This window comes from Canis lupus, chromosome 9 (assembly GCF_003254725.2).
Source record: "Canis lupus dingo isolate Sandy chromosome 9, ASM325472v2, whole genome shotgun sequence".
Taxonomy (NCBI): Eukaryota; Metazoa; Chordata; class Mammalia; order Carnivora; family Canidae; genus Canis; species Canis lupus.
In genome coordinates, this window is record NC_064251.1 from 43,929,681 (window position 1) to 43,955,470 (window position 25,790).

The 25,790-nt window shown below is 55.2% G+C and overlaps 2 protein-coding genes across 4 annotated transcripts; one reads left to right on the forward strand and one right to left on the reverse strand.

Annotated features, from left to right (window-relative positions):
- Window positions 1-509: 509 nt before the first annotated feature.
- Window positions 510-14,746, forward strand: FOXN1 (forkhead box N1). The gene is made up of 8 exons (XM_049114237.1): window positions 510-669; window positions 1,058-1,516; window positions 3,812-3,925; window positions 5,676-5,806; window positions 7,327-7,423; window positions 10,839-11,046; window positions 11,278-11,769; window positions 13,212-14,746. The coding sequence occupies exons 1-8, from the start codon at window positions 547-549 to the stop codon at window positions 13,520-13,522; spliced, it is 1,935 nt and encodes a 644-aa protein (XP_048970194.1). The 5' UTR covers window positions 510-546; the 3' UTR covers window positions 13,523-14,746.
- A 4,719-nt stretch (window positions 14,747-19,465) lies between these two features.
- Window positions 19,466-25,235, reverse strand: UNC119 (unc-119 lipid binding chaperone). 3 transcript variants are annotated; one of them, XM_035721536.2, is made up of 5 exons: window positions 24,931-25,235; window positions 21,394-21,507; window positions 20,826-20,928; window positions 20,468-20,523; window positions 19,466-20,179 (listed from the first exon to the last, which is right to left on the reverse strand). In XM_035721536.2, the coding sequence occupies exons 1-5, from the start codon at window positions 25,154-25,156 to the stop codon at window positions 20,067-20,069; spliced, it is 612 nt and encodes a 203-aa protein (XP_035577429.1). In that variant the 5' UTR covers window positions 25,157-25,235; the 3' UTR covers window positions 19,466-20,066. The 3 variants fall into 3 exon arrangements, with proteins under 3 accessions (XP_035577429.1, XP_025332194.1, XP_025332195.1); XM_025476409.3 differs by having other exon boundaries at window positions 20,468-20,640; window positions 24,931-25,231; XM_025476410.3 differs by having other exon boundaries at window positions 20,468-20,640; window positions 25,151-25,202.
- Window positions 25,236-25,790: the final 555 nt, after the last annotated feature.

The following is a 25,790-nucleotide window of genomic DNA, read 5'->3' on the forward strand; positions in this document are numbered from 1 at the left end:
CCCAGCCTCTATGGAGAGCTGGGTCCCCTGCAGCATGAGGATAACTCCCACCCTAGGCCTGGGCTTGACCCTCTCTCTCCAGCTCCTCTTCTCTCAGGACCACCCACTTGCTCAGCCACCAAGCAGAGGCTGCTCACCATGGTCACCTAGCCCAGTCCCTCACTGGGGAGATCGGGGCTAGAGGCAGGGTCTCCAGGGAACCATCTGCAGTTGAGCTCCAGAGCAGTCAACTCTCCCTCCTGGGGCTGGGGGCTCATGGGGGAGGGGTGGTGCTCACTCTCCCCACCAGCCTTCTCTCTGTGGTTTCTTCCTCTGTCTCTCATTGTTTATCTGCCTCCTTCTGTCTCTGATGTTTCTCTCACTTTGCCTGTTTATCTGCCTGTCTGTCTGTCTGTCTCTCTGTGCCTCACCAGATGTCTGGCTGGAGTGAAGGTTCCAGCCCAGGGATAGGGTGGGAATGGAGGAGGTGAACTTGGGGTTGGTCACCCCAGGACCCTGGTCCTCACTCTCATCACAGCCGACTTTCTTCGAGGCCAGGACTGGGTGATGGTGTCGCTACTCCCGCCGCAGTCTGACGCCACACTGACCGGCCCCACCAGACTGGAGGGCGAGCCCCAGGGGGACCTCATGCAGGCACCGGGCCTCCCAGGCTCCCCTGCTCCACAGAACGTAAGTACCTGGGTGCCTTGGCCTGAGGACTGCATAGCAGCTGCTGGACCAGTCACCCCCACCCCCAGGGACCTCCTGGGATCTGCCCTGTCACTTCCACCAGTGACCAAGTACTCAGTGACTCCAAGATCCAGCAGTGCTCGGATACAGGCTTCTGCTGATTCCTTCAGTTTGGGGCTAGGGCAGCACTGTGCATCCATCAGACTTGGGGTACCTCAGATCTAGGAGCAGTGTGCCCTCATCAGATTAGGGCTTCCAAGGGTGGTCTATGTCTCCTCGGTTGTTTGGGGGCCCTCCAGAGCTCAGCCGCAGACCCCTTTACCCTAGCACAGAGTAGGGTCCTGGTCCAGCCTCTACTCACAGGCTCTCTACCCTCTATCCATCCCAGAAGCTTGCCGGCTTCAGCTGCTCATCATTTGTGCCCGACGGCCCTCCAGAGAGGGCAGCCTCACTGCCCCCACAGAGCCCCAGCGTCGCATCACCAGGCCCTGAGCAAGTCCACTGCCCAGCCGGCCCTGGCCCGGGCCCCTTCCGGCTCTCGCCCTCAGACAAGTACCCCAGCTTCGGCTTTGAGGAGGGCCCGGCAAGCAGCCCTGGGCGCTTCCTCAAGGGCAGCCATGGGCCTTTCCACCCCTACAAGCGGCATTTCCATGAGGACGTCTTCCCCGAGGCCCAGACTGCCCTGGCCCTCGATGGACACTCCTTTAAGACCCCAGGGGCGCTGGAGGCCTTCGAGGAGATCCCCGTGGATGTTGGGGAGGCTGAGGCCTTCCTGCCTGGCTTCTCAGCAGAGGCCTGGTGCAACGGGCTCCCCTACCCCAGCCAAGAGCACAGCCCCCAAGTCCTGGTGAGTACCAGTGGCTGGTGGGCATCCCATCTACCCCCCAGGGGTCCTAGTTCCCAGAATGAGTCCTTTGAGATCAAACTCCACCTTCCCTTCTCAGACCTTTCACTCAGGGTCAGTGTGCCAGGGAAGTGGCAAGCTCAGAAAGCTGGGGTCTCGACTTCATTCTGGCCTCCAAGTCAGCTGGGGAGGGGATGCTGACTTGCCCCCCCCCCACCGCCCCCCCCCCCCCACGAGCATGGACGGGGTGGAGTGGGGGAGGCAGATCAGTCTAAGGAAGCTGGCAGCTTCCCAGAGGCTCCTGAGTCAGGATTCCAGTGTGTGACTTCTCTATTTGTTTAAGTGTCAGAGAATCCCCAGCCAGACCTACCCGCCCATATGTAAATGTGAGAAGAAAAACACATTCCAGAGACCTAGAGAGAGGGTTTAGGGAGGAGCCACAGAGCACAAGGTTCCCTCTCCAGCATCAGCGTACATGGTTGAGAGAGCTTCCAGGCCCCATTCTTTGCCCAGAATGTAGCCTGTGTATATTCATAGAAATACCTTGAAAGCACCTTGGAAGGTCAACATGCCCTTCCACTGCCATACCCACACTGTGTGATCTTGGGCAAGTCACTTAACCTCTCTGAGCCTCATCTGAAAAAATGGTTAAGAGGACCAGCCTCACAGTCTTGTTGCCTTGGGAAGAGGAAAGCTAAAGGGAAGTTTGGAGATCCCTGAGGTAGTGAGCACTGAGCGGGCTCAGCCTGGGTTGTGCCTACTTAAGATGCCCACCAGCTCTCCACACCTCTTGCTTTCACACAGGTTCCCATTCCATCCCCAAGCCACCCCAGACAAAGCCTGATTCCCAGGCTTGGAAGATAAGGAAGGGGTTGGGTACCTACCAGGTGTGACCAAGACAGGGACTCTTGGTACTGGAGTCCTTTGATGGCTTCTCCTCAGGTCCATTGAACATGACAGCTGTTCATGGTGAGGGCACAATCGTATTAGCTGCTGCCTTCCCCAAATGTCCACCCAGTGCCAGTTCCTGAGCACTGTGCCAGATGCTTCCTCTCAAGGACCCCCACTTACTCCTCACAGCAACCCTCAAAAGACTTCCCACTATCCCCATTTTGCAGATGAGGAAACTGAAGTTCCATAGAGGTCAAGTGACTTTCCCAAGGTGTCCCTTGGCCTGTAGGAAGTGAGGCTAAGATTTGAGCTCACTCCCTTCCCCCTGCACAGTGGAAAGGAACTCAGGCCCAGGAAACTGCAGCTGCTAGTCAACTCACTGGGTGACCTTGTACACATCACTTCCCCTCAGTGGGCTCAGCCCCATCATCTTCCAAATGAGGAGGTTGGACAACGGCCCTTCCGGGCCTGAGATTCTATGATGGTGGCTATCTCTGCATCAGCAACCCCAGGGCACATCCAGAAAGAGGTCACTGTTGATTTGACCCTCTGGGCCCAGATGCTGGTTCCCAAGGGCCCTTGGGAACCTCAGGAAGAGTGGTCTACCTCCTTCTTAACCTTCCAGTACCTAGCTGTCCAATCTTTCTGACTAGTGCTAGATTCCAGAGGCTCCATGTGGACCTCATGACCTCAGGAAGCCAGAGTCTGGCCACCTCTGCCAGTAGCAGCTGCAGATTCCCTGTGCCTGGGTGAAATAGTGCCATGGGACTCAAGCAGACCAGCAACTGGGTAGACTCCCTGGATCAGAGAGCAAAGGCCTTTGAGTTGAGGATGACCAGGAGACAAAGTGGAGAGGACTCATCAGCCCCCTCCCAGGAGCCTGCTGGAGCTCCCCTGGGCTTTGCAGAGGAGGAGGTGGCAGGGCTTGGGTCACCAGCTGGGCCAACCAGTCTGACCACTTCCTGTGCTCCCCTTACTGTGGCCCCGCAGTGGGAATTCTAGAACACTAACCTTTTCCAGATGTCCTCCACAGACCTGTTCAGCAGCTCTGAACCAAGTGGGCCCCAGCCAGGTTTGAGTGGGATCAGGCACTATATTCTTGTGCTATTCCAGAGGGATCTCTGACCCTACCCAACCTCACTGTGATCATTGTCAAATCTCCCCCACTCCTCTGGACAGCTCGGCCTCTGCCTCTCACCTGAAGTGAGGTGGAGGGGTAGGGAGTACTGTCGATTCCAGCCCTGGCTCCCCCAGGAAAATCCCTGACCTTCTCTGTTCTCCATTTGTTCTCCAGGACTAAGCTTTGGGGGAGGCAGAGTGGAGGTTGCTTCTGTGTAACTTTCAAGCCACAGAAGAGAGGGAGGAAGAAAATCAAGGTCCCACCTGGTCATCTGTGTTTTTTTCCAGCAGGGGTCAGAAGTCAAGGTCAAGCCCCCAGCTCTGGAGACTGGTCCTGGGATGTACTGTTACCAGCCCCCCTTGCAGCACATGTACTGTCCCTCCCAGCCCCCATTCCACCAGGTGGGTCAGAGGCAGGTGGGCATGCATCCCTGGGGCCTCAGCATATTACGTGGTGTGAGGTGTGTGGGCGTGTACATGACTGTGCACACTTGCAATGGCAGGTAGGGGCAGCCCGAGGTCCAGGATCCACCTAGGGTCGGGGGCCAGGGGATAATGAGGAAGGAAGCAATTTCCCTTCTCTAGAAGTAGGTGGGGTTCATCCAACAGTCTTAGACAGAGAGTCTCAGGAAAGAGAGTGGGGCTGAGATTGGGACAGGGTTCAGACATGAACCAAAAAAGAACAGGAAGAGGAGAGCCAGACAAAGGCAGGGGTGAAGAGAAAAGGAGTGTGTGGGGCGACACACAAGACTGAGCAGAAAGGGAACAACAGGCTCCTGTCTGGGTCAGCCACTGTCTGGCTATGTAGCCTTGGCCCCAAACTTCCCTTTCACCTAGACAGGGTGGGAGCAGGCCTAGAGTGAAGGGACCTTCCCACCTGGAAGCCTCCAAGACCCCATCATCTTTGGCCCTTTCCCTCTTCTCCACCCCACTGCCCAGCCTCAGCTCCCCTGACATGGACAGGATGCCCAAGTAATCGCCCCGCATTGGCATGGGATGCAGGTTTTTAAAAAGAGAAAGAAAAGAGCCCCAGAGCATCCAGGCAGCTCCCAGGAGTCACTGGGCAAGACAGAGCAAGTGGCTGCCCAGAGCCCAGCTCTATCCACCTGCAGCCTGGCACTGAGACAGGCCCTGCCTGTGGAGCAGGTTCCACTCCCAGCTCTTTAGCCTTGGCCCTGATCTTGGCCCTAGCCAGGGAGGCAGGCACGTGGGGGGGAGTGGGGGAGGTGGTCAGACTGCTTGCTTTGGGGCAGGGGATGGAGGGAACCAGAGGGAGCACGTGAGGCATCATCCTTGCCACCATGAGGAGCCTAGCTGGAATGGCTAAAGCCATCCGGCTCAAGGTCTTGAGGGTGTCCCTGAGGCAGCCTGGCCCATCAGGGCCTGAGCCACAGCAAGGTTAAGGGGCTGCCAGACCTTAAATGGCCTCACCATGCCCAGCCCTGCTTTGATTGTTTTCTGAGTTCTGTACCCCCTACCCACCCCCCCGAACAAGATGGCCGCACCCAGGGCTTTATAGAGCCTGCAAAGAGGGTGACTCAGGTACTAAGTGTCTCTCGGGTGACCTGGAAAGAACACTTCAGCCTGGAGCAGATGGGGGAGTCAGAGTCTCCTACCCCCTTTGCCCCCATAAAACACCACCCCTGGCACCGCAGCCACTCCCTTTGCCGTAAAAACACCTCCTACCCCCACCTGCCCACCACCATGACCAGCCCTTTCAAAGAGCCACTGAAACTCATAAAAGGTGGCAGTGCCCAGCAAACGAACGCCCAGGCTGGACACCCCACTTCCGACCCAGCTGCTCCAGGAAATGTGGGGGAGGCCTGGAGCACCTCACACTCTCTAGCCCAGCCAGGATGCTTCCCCATCACCATGGCAACCAGAGTACCTAGATGGCTTGGAAGAAAGGCACTTTGAGGCCTCTGAGATCCCAAATTTGGGAATGTGGATCTCCTCAGAGTCTCTCAGATGTCCACACCCTTAGCCAGCCCCCTCAGATTCAGATGGCTCTGCTTTTGGAGCTCATAACCAGGGAGAGAAGAATCTAGCCTCAGCTCCCCCTCTGGATGTACATGAAGTGGGGGGGGGGGCACCACCATCTTGGGAAAGACTGGTTACCATGGCAACCATTCTGCCCCTTTGACCTCTACAGTACTCACCAGGTGGTGGCAGCTATCCCATACCGTACCTGGGCTCCTCACACTATCCGTACCAGCGGATCGCACCCCAGGCCAGCACTGATGGGCACCAGCCCCTCTTTCCCAAACCCATCTACTCCTACAGGTAAGTTTCTCAGTCCCCCTGGGGTGGATGGAAGAGGGGTAAGAGCACCAGTGGGGAAAATGAGGCATGGAATCCTCAAGGTATATAAGGTGATGGTAGAAAATGGAAGTCATACCCAGTAGGTTTTGAGAGGATGCTGGAGAGGAGATTCCTGCATGGGGGCAGGCAGATGGACTAGATCACATCTGACCTTTTGTCTGACCCTGGGGAGCCAAGTCAGTGGCTCTACCTGGCAGGGGCTGGTGCCCTGTGATGGGTCCCCTAAGCTCTAACCTCCTGGGGCCCAGGGCCTGGGACTGACAGTTTAGGAGGGATGCTCGCCCCCTTCCCCGTCCCTTTCCCCTAGATACAGAGAGAAACCCAACCCCAAAGCTCTGCTGGAAATAAGTGAGGGATGAGGCCTGCAGACACAGCTCAGGGGTCCACCACCTGCAAGATTGGAGCTGGGGTTGTAAGCCCCAAGCCTGCAACACCCAATGCCTCTAAGAGACCTTCCCACCTGAACCCTCATTCATCCAGTTAACAGTGAGGCTTCACCTCCTGTGTGCCAGGCCCCACATGGGGTCAGGTCATTAGCCAGTGCAAGCTCAGGGAAGGAAAAGGAAGGCAAACAGCAGCCAGAAGCATGGAGAAGAGTTTTGGGGGAGGCAGGATGATGATGCACACCCAATCCTTGGAGTCCAACAGAACTGAGTTCAAGTCGAGGTTCTAGAATTCACTAGCTATGGGGGCACCTGGGTGGCTCAGTCAGTTAAGCATCTTCCTTCAGCTCAGGTTATGATCTCAGGGTCCTAGGATTGAGCCCTGCATCAGGCTCGCCTGCTCAGCATAGAGTCTGCTTTTCCCTCTGCCCCTCTCTCAGCTCATTATCTCTCTCCCTCTCTCCCTCTCTCTCTCTCTCTCAAATAAATAAATAAAATCTAAAATTCACTAGCTGTGAAGTCTCAGGCAATCTCTCTGAGCCTCTATTCATCTGTTAAAATAAAAAAAAAAGGAACAGCCATATTCGGGCCTTTGGAAAGATTAAGTGAGAGAATACGCCTGGCACATTGTAGGGGTTCAAGAAAACTTAGTTCCCTTCCTTGCTGTCTGACAGTGTGCAACTGGCTGGGGCCTGGCTGGTAATGATGGCTTCCATTTAACGAGTGTCTTCTATGTTCTAGGCATCATCCTTAATCCTCACAACTCTGAGGTAGCTATTACTTTCCTTACTTCAAAGTTGAGGAAACTGAGGTTCAGAGAGGTTAAGGCACTCACCCAAGGTCACACAGCCAGTGAGTGGCCAAGCCAGTATGACAACCCAGGCCTCTCAGATGCCACAAGACCCTTGTGTATCAGTAATTCCCAACGTCAGTAGACACCTTCTCATCCTTTCTCCTTTCAACCTTATAGAGCCCCTCACCTAAGTCTCCAGCAGTTTATTCCTCCTCAACTACTCCAGCCAGGGCAGGTGGAGTGGGAAGGGGGAGACTTCCGGCCTGCTCAGAAGTCCAAACTCTCAAAGTTTTCTCTGCCTTCAGCATCCTCATCTTCATGGCCCTTAAGAACAGTAAAACTGGGAGCCTTCCTGTCAGCGAGATCTACAATTTCATGACGGAGCACTTTCCCTACTTCAAGGTGAGCCCAAGATCCACCCTAATCTTACCACCCCGAGTCCTGGGCTAGCCAGGCCTCTCTGGAGCCAAAGGGTTCAGTTAGAAGGCAGAGCAAGGGTCAGAGTGAAAGCCAGGAGAGGGTTTGCCTCCTCCATGCATCCTCTTGTCTCCACTTCAAAAAGTCCTAGGTCATTCCGCCGAGGTTACACAGCAGTCCAGGAGTCAGATCTATGCTGGTGGAAAGCAGACATGTCGGCCCGGATAGGCTTCAAGAATCATCCACCTATCCCAAGTGGAGAGGAAGAGCTTGGGAGAACTGAGAGACCATCCCCACCCCTGGCCCCAGGATGCTGTAGGGTTAGAGGAATCTGAGTAAGAGCTAGCCAGCCAGGGTGGCATGGGATCCTGGGACCACAGAACCCGCTGCCTTCCAGGGAGAGATTAAGATCTGCCTCTGTGGGTGGCAGGCTCAGCGGCAGTTCTGCCAGAAAGCGGGGTGTGGGCTTCATGGTCTTCAAGTGTCCCAGGGAACTGGGTGGCTCACTTGACCTTCCCAAGTACAGTATCTAGTTCCTCTCATCCACTGAGGGGGCTTCTGAGGGCTCTACTGGACTAGAGGCAGGAAAGATGCCCTTCTCTCCAGATGGGCAAACACATCAGAAGGGGTGATCCACCTACTCAAGGGCACACAACAGAGGGGATCGGCTGTTGGCTCAAGCAGTTTGGCTTCACACATCAACCGCTTCCCTCCCTTCTCTGCATGCCCCCATACCCTCCAGCACAGACCTCTTCTTTGGGGGTGGGGGCAGAGATCAGAGCTTGTGTGTGAGGAGTGTCTTCTCCAAGGTCCAGACCCTGGTGGAGATAATCTTGCCTGCTAACCAGGCAGGAGGTAGATGCTGAGGCCCAGGTCCAGAACTCATCTCCATCTGCCAGTAGGGGGATTTTGCCCCCACTCTCTTCTCAGTTGTCCTACCTGAGGATAATCTGAAGCTGATACTCAAACAAGTTTGTACTTGCTGCATTGCCATCAAATGAGGAGTGGGCAAGATGACCAGAGTGGTCTGGCCAGGAATGGAAAAGTATGGTCATCTTTCTACCAGTGATTCTGGAAGGGAGAGGAGGAGGGAGGAGAGTTGTCTCTGGGATTTGAGAAGCATCAAAGCCAGCATCCAGGGCTGCCCCTATATCCCAACAGATCTAGAGACGAGACCCTCCCTATGCCCTATAGCTTGTGGAGGGTCCTCTATAGGGCTTCACGGGGCCAGGCCAGAGAGAAGGAAGTGAGGGCCCTGCCCTGTTCCTCTCAGCCATTCCTCCCTGCCAACTCCCGGCCTGGCCCCCAGCCCCTCCCTGCATCTCATCTTCCTGGCTTAATTATTTTTTCTGGGAGCCGTGTAATCCCTGTTTTATGGGGCTGAAGAGTGAAGAGGTCTAACAACTTTTTTTTTTTTTTTGGTTCTAGTTGTTGTTCTTAGCCAATTGCATCACTCCCTCACTCTTGAGTTTACATTTGACTTCAGAGAGAAAGCATCTGTGAGGATGGGACGGGCCCCAATGGGGAAGCCAGCACTATAGGGTGACCTGGGCAGGGCCCTTAATAAGGGGACAGAGCTGGAGTCTGGGCTCTGTCACTGCCTCCTGTGTGATCTAGGGCCAGCCTCTTTCTTCCCTGGACCTCAGTTTCCCAATCTGTAAAATGGTCAGGTTGAACCAGTTGGCACATACATTCCTTCCAACTCAGACGGCTCCCCTCTCACCTACCTAAGGAATTAGTTCAAAGATCCCCTGTCCCCTTTATCACTCACTCTTCATTTGAAGGTCATTTTTCTGGGTAAAAACAGAGTGGACCCTGGGGCAGGTGGCATTCATGCCCAAGGCAGCTGAGGTGGGCGTCCTGTAGCCCCATGAGTCAGGGATGTGGGACTGGGGAAGTGTCCAGCCACTGGACATAATTATTAGTGCTGACCATCCTTCTTCCAAACAGGAAGTGGCTGGGGCGGGGGCTGCCCTGGCATCCCAAAGTCACAGATTTATGGGCCTATAAAAAGGCCCAGTGCACATTAACTCTGCCCATCAGGCGACACGGCCTGGACTTCTAGTAGGAACTGTTGTGGGAGTTGACGGTGAATCCCCAGCTGACCAGTCTGGTGGCTCCAGAATCCCTCCTTATGACCCTGCGAGCCTTGGGGGTCATCTCAACCAGCCCCCAGCCCCAGGCCAGCTGCCCCCTGAGAAAGGCTCCAGCAGCTCCTGCCAGCAACTTGCAGTGACGCTGGCATTGGGACCCAGTTCTGCTGGGCGTGATTCAGCCTGGCTGCTCCCTGGGGCAAGGGAGCTGGGGAGGAGGGAGTGGCCGCCCCTCATTATGCAGAAACTGCAGGCTGAAAGGGAAAAGGGACCAGGGGGTGAGGGTATGGGGGCCCCACTGGCTGGAGCAGATGCTTTGCCCGTAACCCTGCTGGGCCCAGGACTATCACAGAGGCTGGAACAGAGCTGGAAGGGGGGGTGGGGGTACCCACTGGCACCCCTGCCGCCACCTCTCACCCAACTGAGTCAGCCTAATGGTTTTTACAACCCTCCCTGGGTACAATTATTGCACTGGTGGTATGACCAGGCCTCCTAATGGGTGTTTATTCTGTTGGCACGAGCCCCCCCCACTCCCCACCTGAGGGCTGGCCTCCCCACCCGGGCACGCCTCCCAGGCACCCTCATGTGAACATTCACACCCACACACACATGCACAATCGTGGATACCCCCACATACCCAGAGAGACTTTCTCACACACAAACATCCTCACACTCAAATGAATTCACAGACCCACACAGGAGACAAGCTTACACCAAGGAGACATACTCAGGGACACATGCGTACACATACACGTACACATAGGCAAGCTATCCCTCCCCCCCCAACCAAAACACACATATACACACAATATATGAGCAACATGTGCACACATCCAAATACAACCTCATCCATTTTTCTTTTCTCCTGAGTTTGCTCAAGCAGGGATGAGGCAGACCCAGGAAAGGAGCATTCCTCAGCTTCCTCCCATTCCAAAGCTGGCCTTGGGGAGACCTGAGAGTTGTGAGGGGTCCTAGCACAGCCTGAAAACCAGGGGCACTGGTCCAACTCCAGAGGAGGAACCAGCCCTCCCTTTATGAACCATCCCAATAATCCTCTGAAGGGTCAGCCAGAGGTGGGGGTGGCATTGAAGGCAGATTTTAGGTGAAAATAATTTGTAGTCAAGGTTCCTGCCTGCCCCTTCCCCACCACTGAAGGGTACCAAGCATGGGCTGGGTGCTGAGGAGGATGACAAGCCCCAGAAAGGGTGGTGGTTCTGTGTCCAGAGGACAAAGAAGTTTTCTGGAGCCCAGACCTGGCTCAGGCTTGTTGACCCTGGCCTGAACTTTGTCTTGCTCTGCTCTGGCAGACAGCGCCTGACGGCTGGAAGAATTCTGTTCGCCACAACCTGTCTCTTAACAAGTGCTTTGAGAAAGTGGAGAACAAATCAGGCAGTTCCTCTCGCAAAGGCTGCCTGTGGGCCCTCAATCCGGCCAAAATTGACAAGATGCAGGAGGAGCTACAGAAGTGGAAGAGGAAAGACCCTATTGCTGTGCGCAAGAGCATGGCCAAGCCAGGTAAGAGGCTGAGGGGGCAATGCAAGAGAGGGCCCAGGGTGCCCCGGAGCTGAGGGGGGTGCAGGGCGGGGTGGAGGGAGGAATTGGGTGGCAGGGAGGGAGAGAGGGAGAGAAGCTGAGCTAGTGAACTGATTAGTGAGAGTAGCCTGAGTGGTTCCAAGGCTGGGGACAGATTGTGGGGAAAGGGAATTCTCATGGTATCCCTCTCTCTTTTCTCTTGGGCCTTTTCAGAAGAGCTGGACAGCCTCATTGGAGAGAAGAGGGAGAAGCTGGGTTCCCCATTGATGGCCTGCCCACCCCTGGGTCTGGCAGGCTCAGGCCCCATCCGACCCCTGGCCCCTCCAGTGGGGCTCTCCCAGCCACTGCATCCAATCCACCCAGCTTCGGGCCCCATTCCTGGCAAGAACCCCCTGCAGGACCTACTTGGGGGGCACGTCCCCTCTTGCTATGGGCAGACATATTCACACCTCTCACCGGGCCTGGCCCCTCCTGGACCTCCGCAGCCATTGTTCCCACAACCAGATGGGCGCCTTGAGCTGCGGGCCCAGCCAGGCACCCCCCAGGACTCGCCTCTGCCTGCCAACACCCCACCCAGCCACAGTGCCAAGCTGCTGGCTGAGCCTTCCCCGGCCAAGACCATGCATGACACCCTGCTGCCAGATGGAGACCTTGGCACTGACCTGGATGCCATCAACCCCTCGCTCACCGACTTTGACCTCCAGGGTGAGCAGGGCTGAGAAAAGGAAGGTGGGACAGGACTGCACAGATGCATCTGGCAGTGTGGCCCATCCCCTCCAAGGCTCCAGGACATGACCTGCTAGCTGCCAGGTTTCTGATCAATGGAAACAGAAAAATCCTGAGCTGGCAAGGGGTGCCAAGGGGTGAAGAGGAATGTTCTTGCCCTATCTCCCTTCTCCTGGTGCCCCTGAACATGTTCCCACTGACCCCATCGTCTAGCCACTCTCAGCTTTGGGGAGGTGGGAAAGAGCCCAGTGTTATATTCCATATTGGCTGTGAGTGACTGCCAGTCTGAAGTGGTTGCATCTTCTCATTCATCTTTTAATGCAGAAGGAGAGAGATCTTCCCCCAGGAAGAGTGTAAGGCTTCAGAACTAGGCAGGTCCTGGAGAGGTTTGGCAGGAGGAGTCCGGGAAGAGGTTCTATCAATTCCATTCCATTTTGCCTGCTTTTTTCTACACGTGGTCAAGCCCACCCATTCAGATCCAGTGCTTGCCCAGGCCCTGGTCCTGGCCACAAGAGGTTTGGAGGGGGTACTGACCCAGGCCTCAGACCCCCCAGGTGCACTGGGCTGGGGGGACATCCACAAGCAGGTGGAGACAGCTGGCCCTCACAGAGCTCCGGGCTGTGTGGAGGAGATGGCTCAGGTCTTGGTAAGCATGTTAGAAACATGCAGCTAGATCCTCAGCCCCGTCCAGAAGTGGGGAGCATGCTCAACACTCACAATCAGCCATCATGCGAGTTGCTTTACCAGTGCTCCAGGCTCCACTTCTCCCCCTCAGGCCTACAGTGGAGGAACCCCAGGGAGCTAAGCACAGCCAGCTCACTGGGTTCAGCATGTTGTTGGAAGATCCTTGGTTTTGGCTGCAGGCGCACCTTCCTTAGGAGTTTGGGCAGGAGCCCCGGGGAGGGGGGCAGTTCCAGGGACGCCCTCTGCAGGCTACTCCAGGGTGCACAGCGTAGGCATAAGCATCAGCCCTTCCTTATTTATTTATTTATTTATTTTTAAGATTTTACTTATTTATGAGACAGAGAGAGAGAGAGAAGCAGAGACATAGGCAGAAGGAGAAGCAGGCTCCACTCAGGGAGCCTGATTTGGGACATAATCCTGGGACTCTGGGATCACACCCTGAGCCAGAGACAGACACTTAACCGCTGAGCCACCCAGGCATCCCGTGTCAGCTCTTCCAATAGGTCAGCTCTCAAGTCCTTGCCCACTTCACCTCCCTCGAAAAAAAGAGCCCCAGAGATCATCTTAAAGCTATGGCAGAGGAATATGAGAGTTCTAGCAACTGCCTGGTGCCAAGGGTCTGTTCCCCCATCAAGGTAACCCCAATCCTGCTCTCTTTAGCACACAAGAGCCATGGAGTGGGGGGAGACAGGGCTCTTTGGTACCTCCCAGTGACTCCTGATCTCTCTCCCAACTAGGAAACCTGTGGGAACAGCTGAAGGATGACAGCTTGGCCCTCGACCCATTGGTACTGGTGACCTCATCCCCAACATCATCGTCAATGCCGCCACCTCCGCCACCTACCCATTGCTTCCCACCTGGGCCCTGTCTGGCAGAGACAGGCAGTGGGACCGGCGACTTGGCACCACCAGGCAGTGGGGGCTCCGGGGCACTGGGTGACCTGCACCTCACCACCCTCTACTCAGCCTTCATGGAGCTGGAGCCCACACCCCCCACAGGCCCCTCTGTGTACCTCAGCCCCAGCTCCAAGCCCATGGCCCTAGCATGAGCCATGTCCAGCAGCAGCTCCAGCCTGTCTGGCCTGGAAGTCCCAGCTGGCCGCCCACAACGGGCCCACCTTAAAGGTCAAGGAAGGAAAACCATCCCTGTCCCCTATGCCACTAAGCCAACTGCTAGCTGGCAGCCGGGATGAAGAAGACACCACCACTGCCCCTCACACATTTCTGCCATCTGGTGAGCCAGCTCCTCACTCAGGGTCCCGGAAGACCAAGTGTCTGGGCAAGAAAAAAACAAACACACTCTCCTTAACTCACACTCATCCACACTTAAGTAAGGCCTTCTTCATAATATGTGCATGCATATGCACACACACACAAACACACATACACACAGAGTTAGACACGCCCACACCCACATACCTTCTATCCAGAGGAATCAGAACTCTATCACTGAGAGCTTGACTCCATTTCTGAGGCAGCTGAGGGTGGGGGGGAGCAGGGGGCCTAAGGTCCTCATGCCAGTGCCAGGATCACCTTGAAACCCTATTCTGATGTCCACATTCTCTTCAGGACTGGCCCCTTCTAGTATGTTCTCTCCCAGAAGCCCCCTGTATTTATTCTCCCATCTCCATCCCAGCAACTGGTCAAGGAGGAGTAGGTGTGGAGCCTCTCCCCAAGTCTTCTGTGGGCCCCTCGGGGGGCTGCTATTAGCACCCACCCTGCCAGGCTCTCCCCATCCTCAGTATATTCTCTGTCTCACCTCCCCCAGAATGACACACAGGAGGGGTAACGGCCACCCCAGGACCAAACTGAGCCCACTTCTGACACAAAGTGTTTGGAAAAGCCCTTGCCCTCAGAACCTTAAAAGTATCCTCTTCACCAGCCCCGGGTGCAGGAAGGGCCCCTCCAGGGCACTACAGTCTCACTCCTTCTCTATAAGAACTTCATATAGTTTAGGTCTCAACTTACTAATTACTTCCAACTGTCCCAGGCAGCCCAGGGAATTCAGGGAACGGGAGTCTGATACAGGCTGGCAGGGGTGGGGCGGGGGGTTGACGCCTCCCTCTCTCTGACTGCTGGGCAGACCCAGGATGTCCCTGGAGCTAGGGAGTGTGGCCCAGTTGCCTGCCATGCTCTACTGGAGAGCCAAGCCGGAGTTTCGGCCTACCCTGGGTCTGGGGGTGACAAGAACCCCCAGAGGTTAGCCTGGGTTTGGTAAGGCACAAGCAAATCCCTAGGTGGCCTGACCTGGAACAATAAAGCAAGTACCTGTGGTCTTGGCTTCCGAGATTTCATTTCCGAATTTCCCCTCCTTGGGCACAAAGGCCAGGCCACACTAACTGTAGATGCCCTGCATCTATGATGTCACCCTGACCCTCATTCTGTACCCTGAAGTTTCCAAATCCGAAGAGTGAGGCATCTAGGGGGAATTCCTGACCAGTCTGGAGGAGGAACAGAGGGCAGGTGGGCCGTGCCTCTTCCCAGAACTTCCCATAAGAAGGAAGAGGATTCCCTCCCCCTACACCCTTTCCTACTGAGATTCACTACCTTCCTCCTCAAACCGCTCCATCTCTTCACACAAGAAGGGATCACTTCCCTGTCCAGGCTGTGCCTTCCTGTCCCCAATCTGTCCACGGCTGGGGTGTGGGTTCTGCAGGTGCCACGAATGGAGCCTAGCCTGCTGCTGTGTGCACTGCAGGCCCTGGAAGGTGGCCTCTGGAGGGCCAGGGGCCCACTCCACTGCACTTCAAACTCACCTCCCAGGTACCACCTCCAAACGGACTGCTGTGACCAGAGAGCAGACTGAGAGGGAGCCCTACACTCTGCCTGAACAGGGATGGGGCAGTTGTGGGAGACAATAGCACACATATGCCCTTCAAGTCTCAGAGCAGCCCCACATGGGGACTCTGACCAGAGTTCTTCCAGGGGCCAGGCCTGGAGGCTGGTCAACACCACCTGCCTACCCCAGAGGATAGCTCTGTAGAAGACACCATTAATAGAGCCCCACCCTACAAGCAGCACCCTCCCTATAGCCTAGCCCCTATAGGACAGGGTGGGTGGGAAATGGGAGGAGATATGGCCAGCCAGTACACGGAGAGGAAGACCTGCCTGCCCCAGCCCAGTCCCGACTATAAAGGAAGGGGCGAAGGCTCTCTTACAAAACCTCCCAGCTCAGGTGGCGAATCTCCTCCAGACACTCATACCTCTGTCCCCAGGGCCCATATGGCACACCAACAAGCGAGCTGGCACCCACACAAGCAAGGCAGGTGGCAAACGGAATTGTGGGTCTCGTGTTTGTTTTTGTTTGTAACCAGACTGGCCCTTAAACTTTTAAAACTGGACTGCAGCTGCTCTGGGAGCCGGGCCCCACACTCCCATTCATATGCTGCCCCCTGCTGGCCGCCTCTCACCAAACGGTCACAGTTTTAGGGTGAGCGGAATGGAAGGACGCAGGTTCTGGAAGAGTTCACCTTTTTTGGGGAGAGGGGACTCTGAACATAGGGTTCTAAACCTGGTTAGCTCATGGGTTCATTAAACTCAATGAAGAGGGGCACCTGGGTGGCTCAGGCGGTTAAGCAGCCTTGAGATGTGTCCTGCATTGGGCTCTGCACTCAGTGCCCATCTACTTGAGATTCTCTCTCTCTCCCTCTGCCCACCCCCACCACCAACTCACACTCATGAGCTCTCTCTCTAAAATAAATTTAAAGAATTTTTAGGGATCCCTGGGTGGCGCAGCGGTTTAGCGCCTGCCTTTGGCCCAGGGCACAATCCTGGAGACCCGGGATCGAATCCCACGTCGAGCTCCCTGCATGGAGCCTGCTTCTCCCTCTGCCTGTGTCTCTGCCTCTCTCTCTCTCTCTCTCTCTCTGTGACTATCATAAATAAATAAAAATAAAACAAAAGAATTTTTAAATTGGATGAAGAAATTATACCTTCACTTTCACTCATCTCGACTTCAAATGTAGTATTTCCCTCAATTATGAATGTCAGCAATGAATCACAATAGCTTTACTAGAATCTGTGATTCTGTCATAAGGTAGAGAAATCACAGATTAGAAATCACAGATGTTTTTATTTTTTTAAAAGATTTTACTTATTTATTCATGAGAGACACAGAGTGAGAGACAGGCAGAGACAGAGGCAGAGAGAGAAGCAGGATCCATGCAGGGAGCCCGATGCGGGGCTCGATCCCAGGACCGCAGGATCATGACCCGAGCTGAAGGCAGATGCTCAACCGCTGAGCCACCCAGGGATCCCATAGATGTTTTTATATTATATCACAGATGCTGCAGGATAGACATATAGATTTCTATTATATGGTTTTTAGTACCTAAAATATTCAGGATTACCACATATTTTATAGTCAGAAAAACGTTATTGTCTATAGGCTTCAGCAGACAATAACAAAGGGGTCCATGACACACACAAAAAATAAAGTACTCTTGCTTTAGTTGCAGAGTGGTGAGGGGTGGAGGGTGGCTCTTAATGGGAGAAGCCCGGTTAGGTAGGAAAGGGCTGGGGGTTCAGATAGCAACTCTTTACCATCTGGTAGGGAAGCACTGCAATATTTTACAGTGGGTTTGGCACCCCCAACACGCACCATGCAGACCAGCCTGGGTAGGCATGAATAGTGGGTCCCTTGGGCTTTCTTGCCCAACCCAGGCAGTGGGGTCCTCATGACACTCCCAAGAAGCCAAAGCAAACAAATCTGGCCCACTTCAAAGAAGTGAAATCTGAGGTCCAGATCCAGCAAGGCCCACAGACTTTCAAGGTCAATAGCTCATCATCATCAGAGTCAGGACTAGACCCACCCCTACCCTGTCTTCTCCCTCCTTCTGCCCAGGGATCCTCTAGGTTCCTAGAGAAAGTGCCAGGAACCAAATGTATCAAGTTGCAACATTGGCAGCAGGACCAGTGCCAGAGACATGAAGACTTAAAAGGAGACAGGGGGCCAAGGCTTTTCCCAGCCGAGCTCCTCCTCCAGGCCCAAGGGACATAAGACTCTCAAGGTGAGCGCCAATCTGGTACCTGCTCCAGGGATGAGGACCTCAGCCCAACCCAAAACCTCAACCCAGTTTGACTTACCAGGCCCAGTTAAGATTGATACCAGGGTGGTAGTGGAGCATCCTCTTCCTGACAACTGGTGGCCTAAAAGTCCATCTTGCTATAGCTTCTCTGTAGACTTGGTTTTTTGAAAGATTTATTTATTTATTTATGATAGACAGAGAGAGAGAGAGAGAGAGGCAGAGACACAGGAAGAGGGAGAAGCAGGCTCCATGCCGGGAGCCTGATGCGGAACTCGATCCAGGGACTCCAGGATCACACCCTGGGCCAAAGGCAGGCCCTAAACCGCTGAACCACCCAGGGATCCCCTTCTCTGTAGACTTGTAACCCCATAAACAACACCTCCAACTCCAATACTTTGTATACCCACACAGCTTCATCTGCAAACCCGCCCCACACCCAGCCCATGCTTCTTCCTCACTTTTGTGACAAGAGTTCCTAAGCACTCGCTTCTTGGTGAAATTTTCTTCCCCCAGCTTCTAACATATACTACTACAGAATAGGCTTCTGCTCCCGCCTCTCTGGCTGCCCTTCCTATCTCCTTTATGGGTTCCTCTCCCTCTGTCCTGCTCTCACTCACTAGCCTTCCCTAGGGTTACATACTCCCATCCAGTGACCCTTAGTTGGGAGGTGTGGACTGTTTGCATGGAGTGCCCCATTAATTGGAAGGCATTTGGCATTCCTGTCCCCTGCTCATTAAACACCAGTAATGCTAGTTGGGCATCCCATAACTCAACCACTATCACAGCGTCAGCAACTGCTTTGTAGCCGCTGATCTCCAAGGATCTCCAAGGATCACCATCTCCAGACTGCTTCTGGTCTTGTGGCTCAATTTCCTGTCTCTTTCCGAACACCCCTTCAGGACATCTGTACCACACCACAGCACGTCCCAACCTGAACTCATGTCCCCCTCGCACCCGCCTTGATCCAACTTGAGTTCCCAAACCCAGTGACAGCACCCCTTCCTACCCCAACACTCAGGCTGTGGACTGGGCTTCAGCCTTGACTCCTCCCTGTAACATTAACTTTCCCGAAGGCACCTGATACATTTTGCCTCTAGACCTCTGCTTTTATGCTCTCTCCTGTGCCAGAATGCTCACCCAATCAGCCTGAGTGCTCCTGCTCCAATACTGCCTCCTCCAAGGATCCTCCCCAGATCCCTCCAAGCAGGACTCTTGCTCCCCTGTAAGCCCAGTCCACCTTATCCCTGGGAACAAGTGTTTGTGTCTTACTCATTTTAGAATTCCCATGGGGCAGCCCAGGGCCTGACCCCAGCCAGGGCTCCACAGAACCCACATAAATTCCAGCACTTCTAGGCCTGTCAGAGGGTGAGGTTAAAGCCTCAGCCCAAAGAGCACAGTCACCAGCCATATCCAAATTAGTGCCTGAGAACAGTGTGAGCTCTCCGCCTCCTTCAGTTCCTCAATTTTCTCCACTAATGAAATTAAGAGCTCTTCTGGGTCTGAGGCAGTGCTGGGGGCAGCCAGGTCAGGGGGTTCCCCCAAGGCAGCTGAGTGCAAGGAGATGGCTCTAGACCTTGGCCCAAACTGTGTCCACCTTGTCTCTCTGAGGAGGGCTAAAAGCACAACATAGTAGTCCTTGTGGTCTCTGGGTGGGGGAAGTGGGCTAGAGATCAGGCCACCTCCCCACACCTCCCGTCCACCCTAGAGTGGAGGGCCTTTGTCCCAGCCTCTGTTTTGCCAGAGTTGGCTATGACTGAGCAGAAGCGTTCCCTCTCAGGGCCTGGGTCTCCATCTTTATCAAAGGAAAAACCCTTTCCAGCTGCAACACGCACTAAATGCTGACTCTAGATGCTGAATATGATGCCAGAGTGTAAATGATTAGGGGACAGGAGGATTTGGGAGCAATATTATTGGCACACACACACACACACACACACACCCCGCCATGCTGGTCCACAGCCAAAGAACAGAAAAGGAGAGAGTTTATTGAAAACTATATACAGTTGGTCCGTCCCTACCACAGGCTGCAATCTGGGCCGGTCCCTCCCACATGTCAAGCAGTAGCTCAGCCCCTGATGGTAAAGGCTGGGGCTAGGGCTGGGGCCAGGGCCCCAAACCCCTTGGGAAGCTTGGCAGCCAGACCCCCTCCCCCGATGGATTTTGATCTGTGAATTTACAACTCTAAATGGCCTGTCAGCGGTGGGCAGGGGCAGGGAATGGGTGCCTGCCCTGATCTAGTCAAAGCCTGGATAGGGGAACACTATTCTTTAACTTCGGCCCCAGAGGCCCAGGTAGGCTGTCCAGAAGTCCTGGCTACACCTCTCACAGGAGGCCTCCTGGACATGGAGGTAGACAGCCCTCCTACCACCCCACCCCATGTGCCAGGGCCAATGGGCTTTGGAGACTTGGGCTGGGGACATCAGGTACCCTCCCTCCCATCGCTGGCTCAGGGTCCAGGGCTCTCAGAACACTGCCCAGGCAGAAGACCTTGGGTTGAGAGGGGAGTGTTGGGAAGGTCACAGCTGAAGGTCCGGGACCCTCCTGGGGTAGGGGACTGTTTTGGGAGTCAGGGTGTTCCACTGTAGGAATAGTCTGCTTTGTTGTGCATCACCAGCCGGTCATCCACGAAGTAGAAGCTGTCAGACTGTGTTTCATATGGGTGACGGATCATCTCATTGACTGCAAGAGAGGCCCAACCAGTTGGGGCAAAGGTCAGGAAGGAGCCTGAGCCGGGCCACTGCAGAGGCTTCAGGACTGTGGGATGGGGACAAGCTGAACAACCTCAGAACCACCTCAAAGAGTTCCCCCAGCCTTTCTGAGCCTCAGTTCCCCTATAGGTGGCACAGGAATGGTAGCTCAATTCAAGAGGCCCAGGGTGGGAGGAAGGGAGCCAGACCCACACTCCTCCCAATGTGGGCTCTCTAGTTCCCCCAACCCTCCACTCCCACAAAGGCCCTGCCCACGCACTCAGCTCCTCAGAGAGAGGGGGGAAGTCGTAGATGTGCTCGCAGGTGTTCTTGCTGCTGGGGATGCAGAAACCAAAGTGGAAGTCAAAACTTTTGAGGAGCTGGTTGCGAAAGTAGTGCCTCTCAATCATGCGGAAGTTGTTGACAGGCTTGTCTCCCACTGTGAACTCCACCCTGACAGATAGGAGGGGGCAGAGCTGAACTTGGCCTTGAAGTCAGCCATCAAGGCTCAAGACAGACACCACTCCACAAAAGAGAGGCTCAGTAAGAACTCAGGAAGGACTCATTCCCACCCTCACCCTTACCCCCAGCCCATACCCATCCTCTCAAACCCTCCCCACCTCCATTCAGTGACTCACGTGGCTCCCACCTGCCTCAGGCGGAGGAAGGCAGGTGTGAACTGGTAGCGGACAAAGCGCCCAGCATTGGGGTCCAAGTCCCGCCGGTTGATGGGTAACCGCTCTGTAATGTACCCCAACTGGGGCTCAGAGGGCTTCAGGCTGGGGCCCAGGCCCACCCAGGGTTCTACCCCAGGACTCCCACCATCTGGATTCTTAAAAATTCCCCAGGAGATTCTGACATTGAGGGTTCAGACCATTTGGCCAAATGGTTCCACTGGGAAAGGGGAGTGGTTTCTAGGTCAGCATTTCACCAATTGTAAGTGAGGTTCCCAGGGCCACAGGAGGAACAGAGGCTGGGGCCTCTGGGACTGTAGTTCCCAGGAAGGCCTGCAGAGGGCAGGCTGGCAGGGACTGAAGGGGCCAAACTGTCCTCCCAAGATGTCCAGCCCCAGAAACAGATGGGAAAGAAGAGGAGAGGGCCACTGCTCTGACTCTTCTGCAGTTTGAGGACTCCCTGGGCAACCCACTTCACAGCCCTCGTCCACCTCATCCCCCTGTCCATAGCCTACCCACCCAGCCCACTCACCTGAGGCTGGGGGCTTCTTGATTTCAAAGAGAACAGTGCCTGAGTCCATGTCTCGAATCTTGAATCTGATGAAGTCAATCTTGTAGATATTCTCCTCGGGAGAGCATAGGTAATCTAGGGAAGACAGGCAGCTAAGCAAAAGAGGGACTCGCCCTGAAGACCCTGCTCAGCCTTGCTGGGACCCCAGACTAGCTACTACTTTCTCTGGTTCTGAAAGATCACACTGCCTTCCAGAAAGTGAGAATGGAGCCCCTGCCTTGAGGATGCACCCAGAATGTGGAGGATACACAGCTCTGTCACTTGGATCTAATGAGAGGCAAACAGCTCTCTCCTCAGAGATCTCTGAGGTCAGGAAGGGCCAAGGTGAGAAAGGTGGAAGATGAGATCACCTCCTCTCAGCGGTTTCTCTCCCATCCTGGAGTTGCGCGGCCTTATTCCAGCCTCTGCCCTGCCAGGGCGAGCTTGGTGACTTTGAGCCAGTTGGGCTCTGATCTAATGAGGAGTCCCAGCACGAGAGGGAAGATACAGCCCTGCTTTTGAGAACCTCAAGATATCCACAGTGCTTCCCTGGAGAACAGCCCCACCTCCAGCACATAGCTGCCCCTGGTGCTACATCTAGGAATGTCAGGCAAGGACTTCCCTGACCTGGGTGGTGCTAGGGTAGGAAAACAACCCCACTCCTGTTCCTCCTCACCCCTAACCCCCTCGTCTCCCCGTAAGCAGCTTATATAAGCCCAGCTCCCTTAAGCAGCTTAGCCAAAGCTCTGCTGACTCAAGCCCAGAGCCTCGAATATTGGAGGAAGGGGGCCACCTTTGCTCCTATCCCCTTGGATCTCCAAGTGGGAAGTCTTAGCAAACCAAGGGAACCCGCTTGAAGGTCATCTACCCAGCCTTAGCTCTGAGCTACCCCCATAGAGAAGAGTACCAAGTTTAGCCAGGAAGAGGGTGTGGCAGGTGCGCGTGGGGGTGTGCATGGGGGAAAGGGAGTCCTCAGGCCCAGAAGAGGAACCAGGAACAGTGGTGAGCTGTGGCTGAGGAAGCTTAGGAATATCAGGGCCTGATCCACCCCTCACTTCTGCACCAGCAACTACAAGTGCTCAGGGAGGTCTTGGCAACAAACAGAAAGAAACACTGTTGGGTCTGGTGCTATCAGCCTGCACAGCATCACATCCTCCCCATAGAGGCCCGGAAATCACCCACCAGGCCCCTAGGCCACCTCCTATTCCTCTGGGGCAGGAAGAGGAAGTGAATGTAAGGTCACTCTCTCTTCCCTAAGCTTGGGGCAGCCCCCTCCAGGAAGCCCTCCCGGGAGCCTCCTGGCACCCTAAGGTCCAGCAGGGCTTGGGGAAGGGCCTGATCTCTGGCCTGTCCACCACAATCCACAGTGGGGAGAGAGGAAGAGGAACACATGTGGGCAGCCCTGACCTCACCCTGTACACACCTTATTTTCACAGAATGTATGCACTAGTCCCAAGATGTAGAGAGAAGGTGCAGGGCACAAGGAGCAGACTCCAGCTCCCTGGAAAGCCCTTCCCTCTCCACATTCTCGCTTTGGGAGCCTCTCCTGTCATGCAGGAATGAGTGCTTAGAGTCCGCCCTCAGTCTCTTCTACTACACCTTGAATAAGCAGCCCTTTTGTCCTTAGAAGAAGTGAGGGAAGTGGGATGCCCATTGCTCAGAATGCCACACCCACACCCTCCCTTCTGCCAAGGGAAGGATGAAGCCTGCCCGGGGTCAGGGCAGATAAAGGGACAGAGTGGCTTAAGGCTCAGAACAAAACTGCCCCCCCCCCCCCCCGCCCCTTCCCTCTGCTACAAATAGCTTCCTAAGCTGGATTCAGGGCTGGTAATCCAGGAAGAACAAACCTCAGACCTGTGTGATTAGGGTCAAAAGAGACCAGGGGGTGCCAGGATGGAGATCCCTGGAACCCAGGTCTCAGCTTCTATAGAGGAAAGGTTCCCATGAAGCCCCTTCCCCCACTCATCTCCCACAGATGCCCCATCTCTAAGGACTACGGATTTCCTCCAAATTAGGAGACACATGGCAGTACATGGGCTGGAAGCCCCTACAGTTACAAAATAGTCTCTAAAGTTACCTAAGACCCAGACAGGTCAGCTTGACCTCTAAACATCCTATAAGTTCTGCCCTCATTCTAAATGCTGCCATTGCCAGTTATAGCTCAATTGGCACTACCATCAAACTGGTCCAGGACCCCTCCCTCTACTAGTGTCTGCTTGGGCGAGGCAGTTCAGTGTTCTGGGGGCCCCGCCAAGAATGGCTGCTGCCTGGCTCAGAGAGGAGAAGCTGGTCCCCCAGGGACCCAGATGCACAGGCCTAGACCTGCCATTACAGTCCCCTCCACTGCTGTCTGGCAGCCTTGGGCTCTGCTGCTCCTGCAGCTCCAGAGCTCAGGTCTGCTCCAGCACCTGCCCCCTTCCACCAAAGAGGGGTCTCAACAGTGCTCTCACAGAGGGGCCAGTGCAGGATTCTGATAAATGAAACTACATTGGAGGACCACTCTCTCTCCAAATGCCTGTTTTTGAGGCTCAGCCACTGCCTCTGCCATGAGGCTTCGTAGCCCTTGTTCTCTGCCTGGCAACCTCCTCCCTTGTCCTGAATGCCCAGTTATCTGCCTCCAGGCAGCAGCCATAAGCAGTCCTGTGGGGCCTTCAGTACTATTGACAAAAGAGCCCTATTTACAGAGCATGCACAGCATGCGAGGCACTATGCAAAATCGGAAAATTAGTTTTCACAACAGCCCTATATAATAGGTGCCATTATCCCCCATTTTACAGATGAACATGCTCAGAGGTGAAATTACTCACCCAAGGTCACACTGCCAATTACATGGCATAGCTGGGACTTCAACCCAGGCAGTTCAGCTCAGAAACTTAACCACAGTGGGAGACTAGGCCTCCCGGAAGAAGACAGGTTAAGGGGGATGGAGGGCATTAACCTACTCCCTTGAGAGGGCCCAGAGCCAACCCACTGAGGTTTCCTGCCCAGTCCTTTCCTGGGGTTGGAGGATGGCCCCAGACTCTCTGGGTAATCTGGAGTGACGGCATTTAATGATCAGGGCGACTGGAGGGTCTTAAGGTCACCTAAGTAGCTCAGCCTCCTCCTAGCCTCCAGGGTGAGGACTGAGGACAGAATACACTCAGCATCCATCCTCATTATTGCAGAGAAAAGCCTCAAAGGGCTCGGAAGACTCTATGAGGAAGGGGTCACAGTTGCAGCTGCTGCCTCACCTCCACCATGGGAAAGGGGGATGGCCTCCTCAGAAAGATAGGAGTAGGGTGAAAATAAATATCTAAAGGGAGAAAAGGCGGGTACAAGGAGATCTCAGGCTGGAAGGCAGAAGGGTAGGGGATTCAAGCGAGGGGTACCCGGGTGGGGGAGGGGAGGCGGGAGTGGGGGGTAGGGCGGGAAAGGGGGCGGGGGCCCAGGCTCAGCGCACGGCGCACAGCGAGTGCCCCCTCCCGCGCGCTCTCCCTCCCGCCCTCCCGCCGCGGGCGGCGCTGCCTCGCCAGTGCTCACCGCCCGTGATCCGCTGCAGCCCCAGCACGTCCTCTGGCCCGATCCGCTGCTTCCTCTGCAGCGGCCCCGGCCTGGGCCCCGGGCCAGCCTCCGGCTCTGACTCGGACCCGGACTCGGATTCCGCCTGCAGCTGCGGCTCGGGCTTGGGCTCCACGCTCGGGCCAGGGGCCCCAGAAGCGGGCTCCGCCCCCGTCCCAGCCCCACCGCCGCCCTTTTTCACCTTCATGGCCTCGCGGGGCCACCGCTCGCTTGCTGCCGCGGCAGCTGCCTGCGCCGGCTGGAGCCGAGAGAAGGGGGAGCGTCCGCAGCCCCGCCCCCGGCCAGGGCCCCAGGTACCGCCCCGCCCCCGGGGGTGGGCCAGGCACGGGCCCCGCCCACCCCTGCGAACGCCAACCTGGGTCCACTCCCCCGGGGCCGGGTGGGGCCTCGCTTTGGGCTTCATTCATTTTTTCCGCTAGGTCCTGCTAGGTCCTTGAAGGGATCACTACCTCTCTTCCTTACTCGCGCCACTCTGTCCTTCTGTCTGCCCCTCAAGCAAGTTCCCGCCTCAGGATCTTTGCCTGGGATGTGCTTCCCCCAGATGGCTTCCTCTTCTGGTCTCAGTTCAAATGTCATTTGCTCAAAGGCCCCCCTCACACCCAATCTAAAGTACTACCCCTCAGTCACTGTCTGATCAGCCTGTTTTTTCCTTCTAATGCATTATCTGAAATTAATTTTACTTGTTCACTGACTCTTTCCCCAAAAGATCAGTTCCATGAAAGTAGAGATCCTGTCTTTGTTCTCTATAATACCTAGCATTTAACACAGTGGCTACTGCAGCCTGTGCTTAACATATTCTTTTTCTGAGTTTATGAATGAGT

Coding starts and splice junctions, on each gene's coding strand:
- FOXN1 (XM_049114237.1), top strand. CDS start 547: ATGGTGTCGCTACTCCCGCCGCAGTCTGACGCCACACTGACCGGCCCC. Junction 5,807..7,326: donor AAACCCATCTACTCCTACAG/GTAAGTTTCTCA, acceptor CTCTGCCTTCAG/CATCCTCATCTTCATGGCCC. Junction 11,047..11,277: donor CAAGAGCATGGCCAAGCCAG/GTAAGAGGCTGA, acceptor GGGCCTTTTCAG/AAGAGCTGGACAGCCTCATT.
- UNC119 (XM_025476409.3), bottom strand. CDS start 25,156: ATGAAGGTGAAAAAGGGCGGCGGTGGGGCTGGGACGGGGGCGGAGCCC. Junction 20,929..21,393: donor CAAGAAGCCCCCAGCCTCAG/GTGAGTGGGCTG, acceptor GGTACATTACAG/AGCGGTTACCCATCAACCGG. Junction 20,180..20,467: donor CCCTCTCTCTGAGGAGCTGA/GTGCGTGGGCAG, acceptor CCTCTCTTGCAG/TCAATGAGATGATCCGTCAC.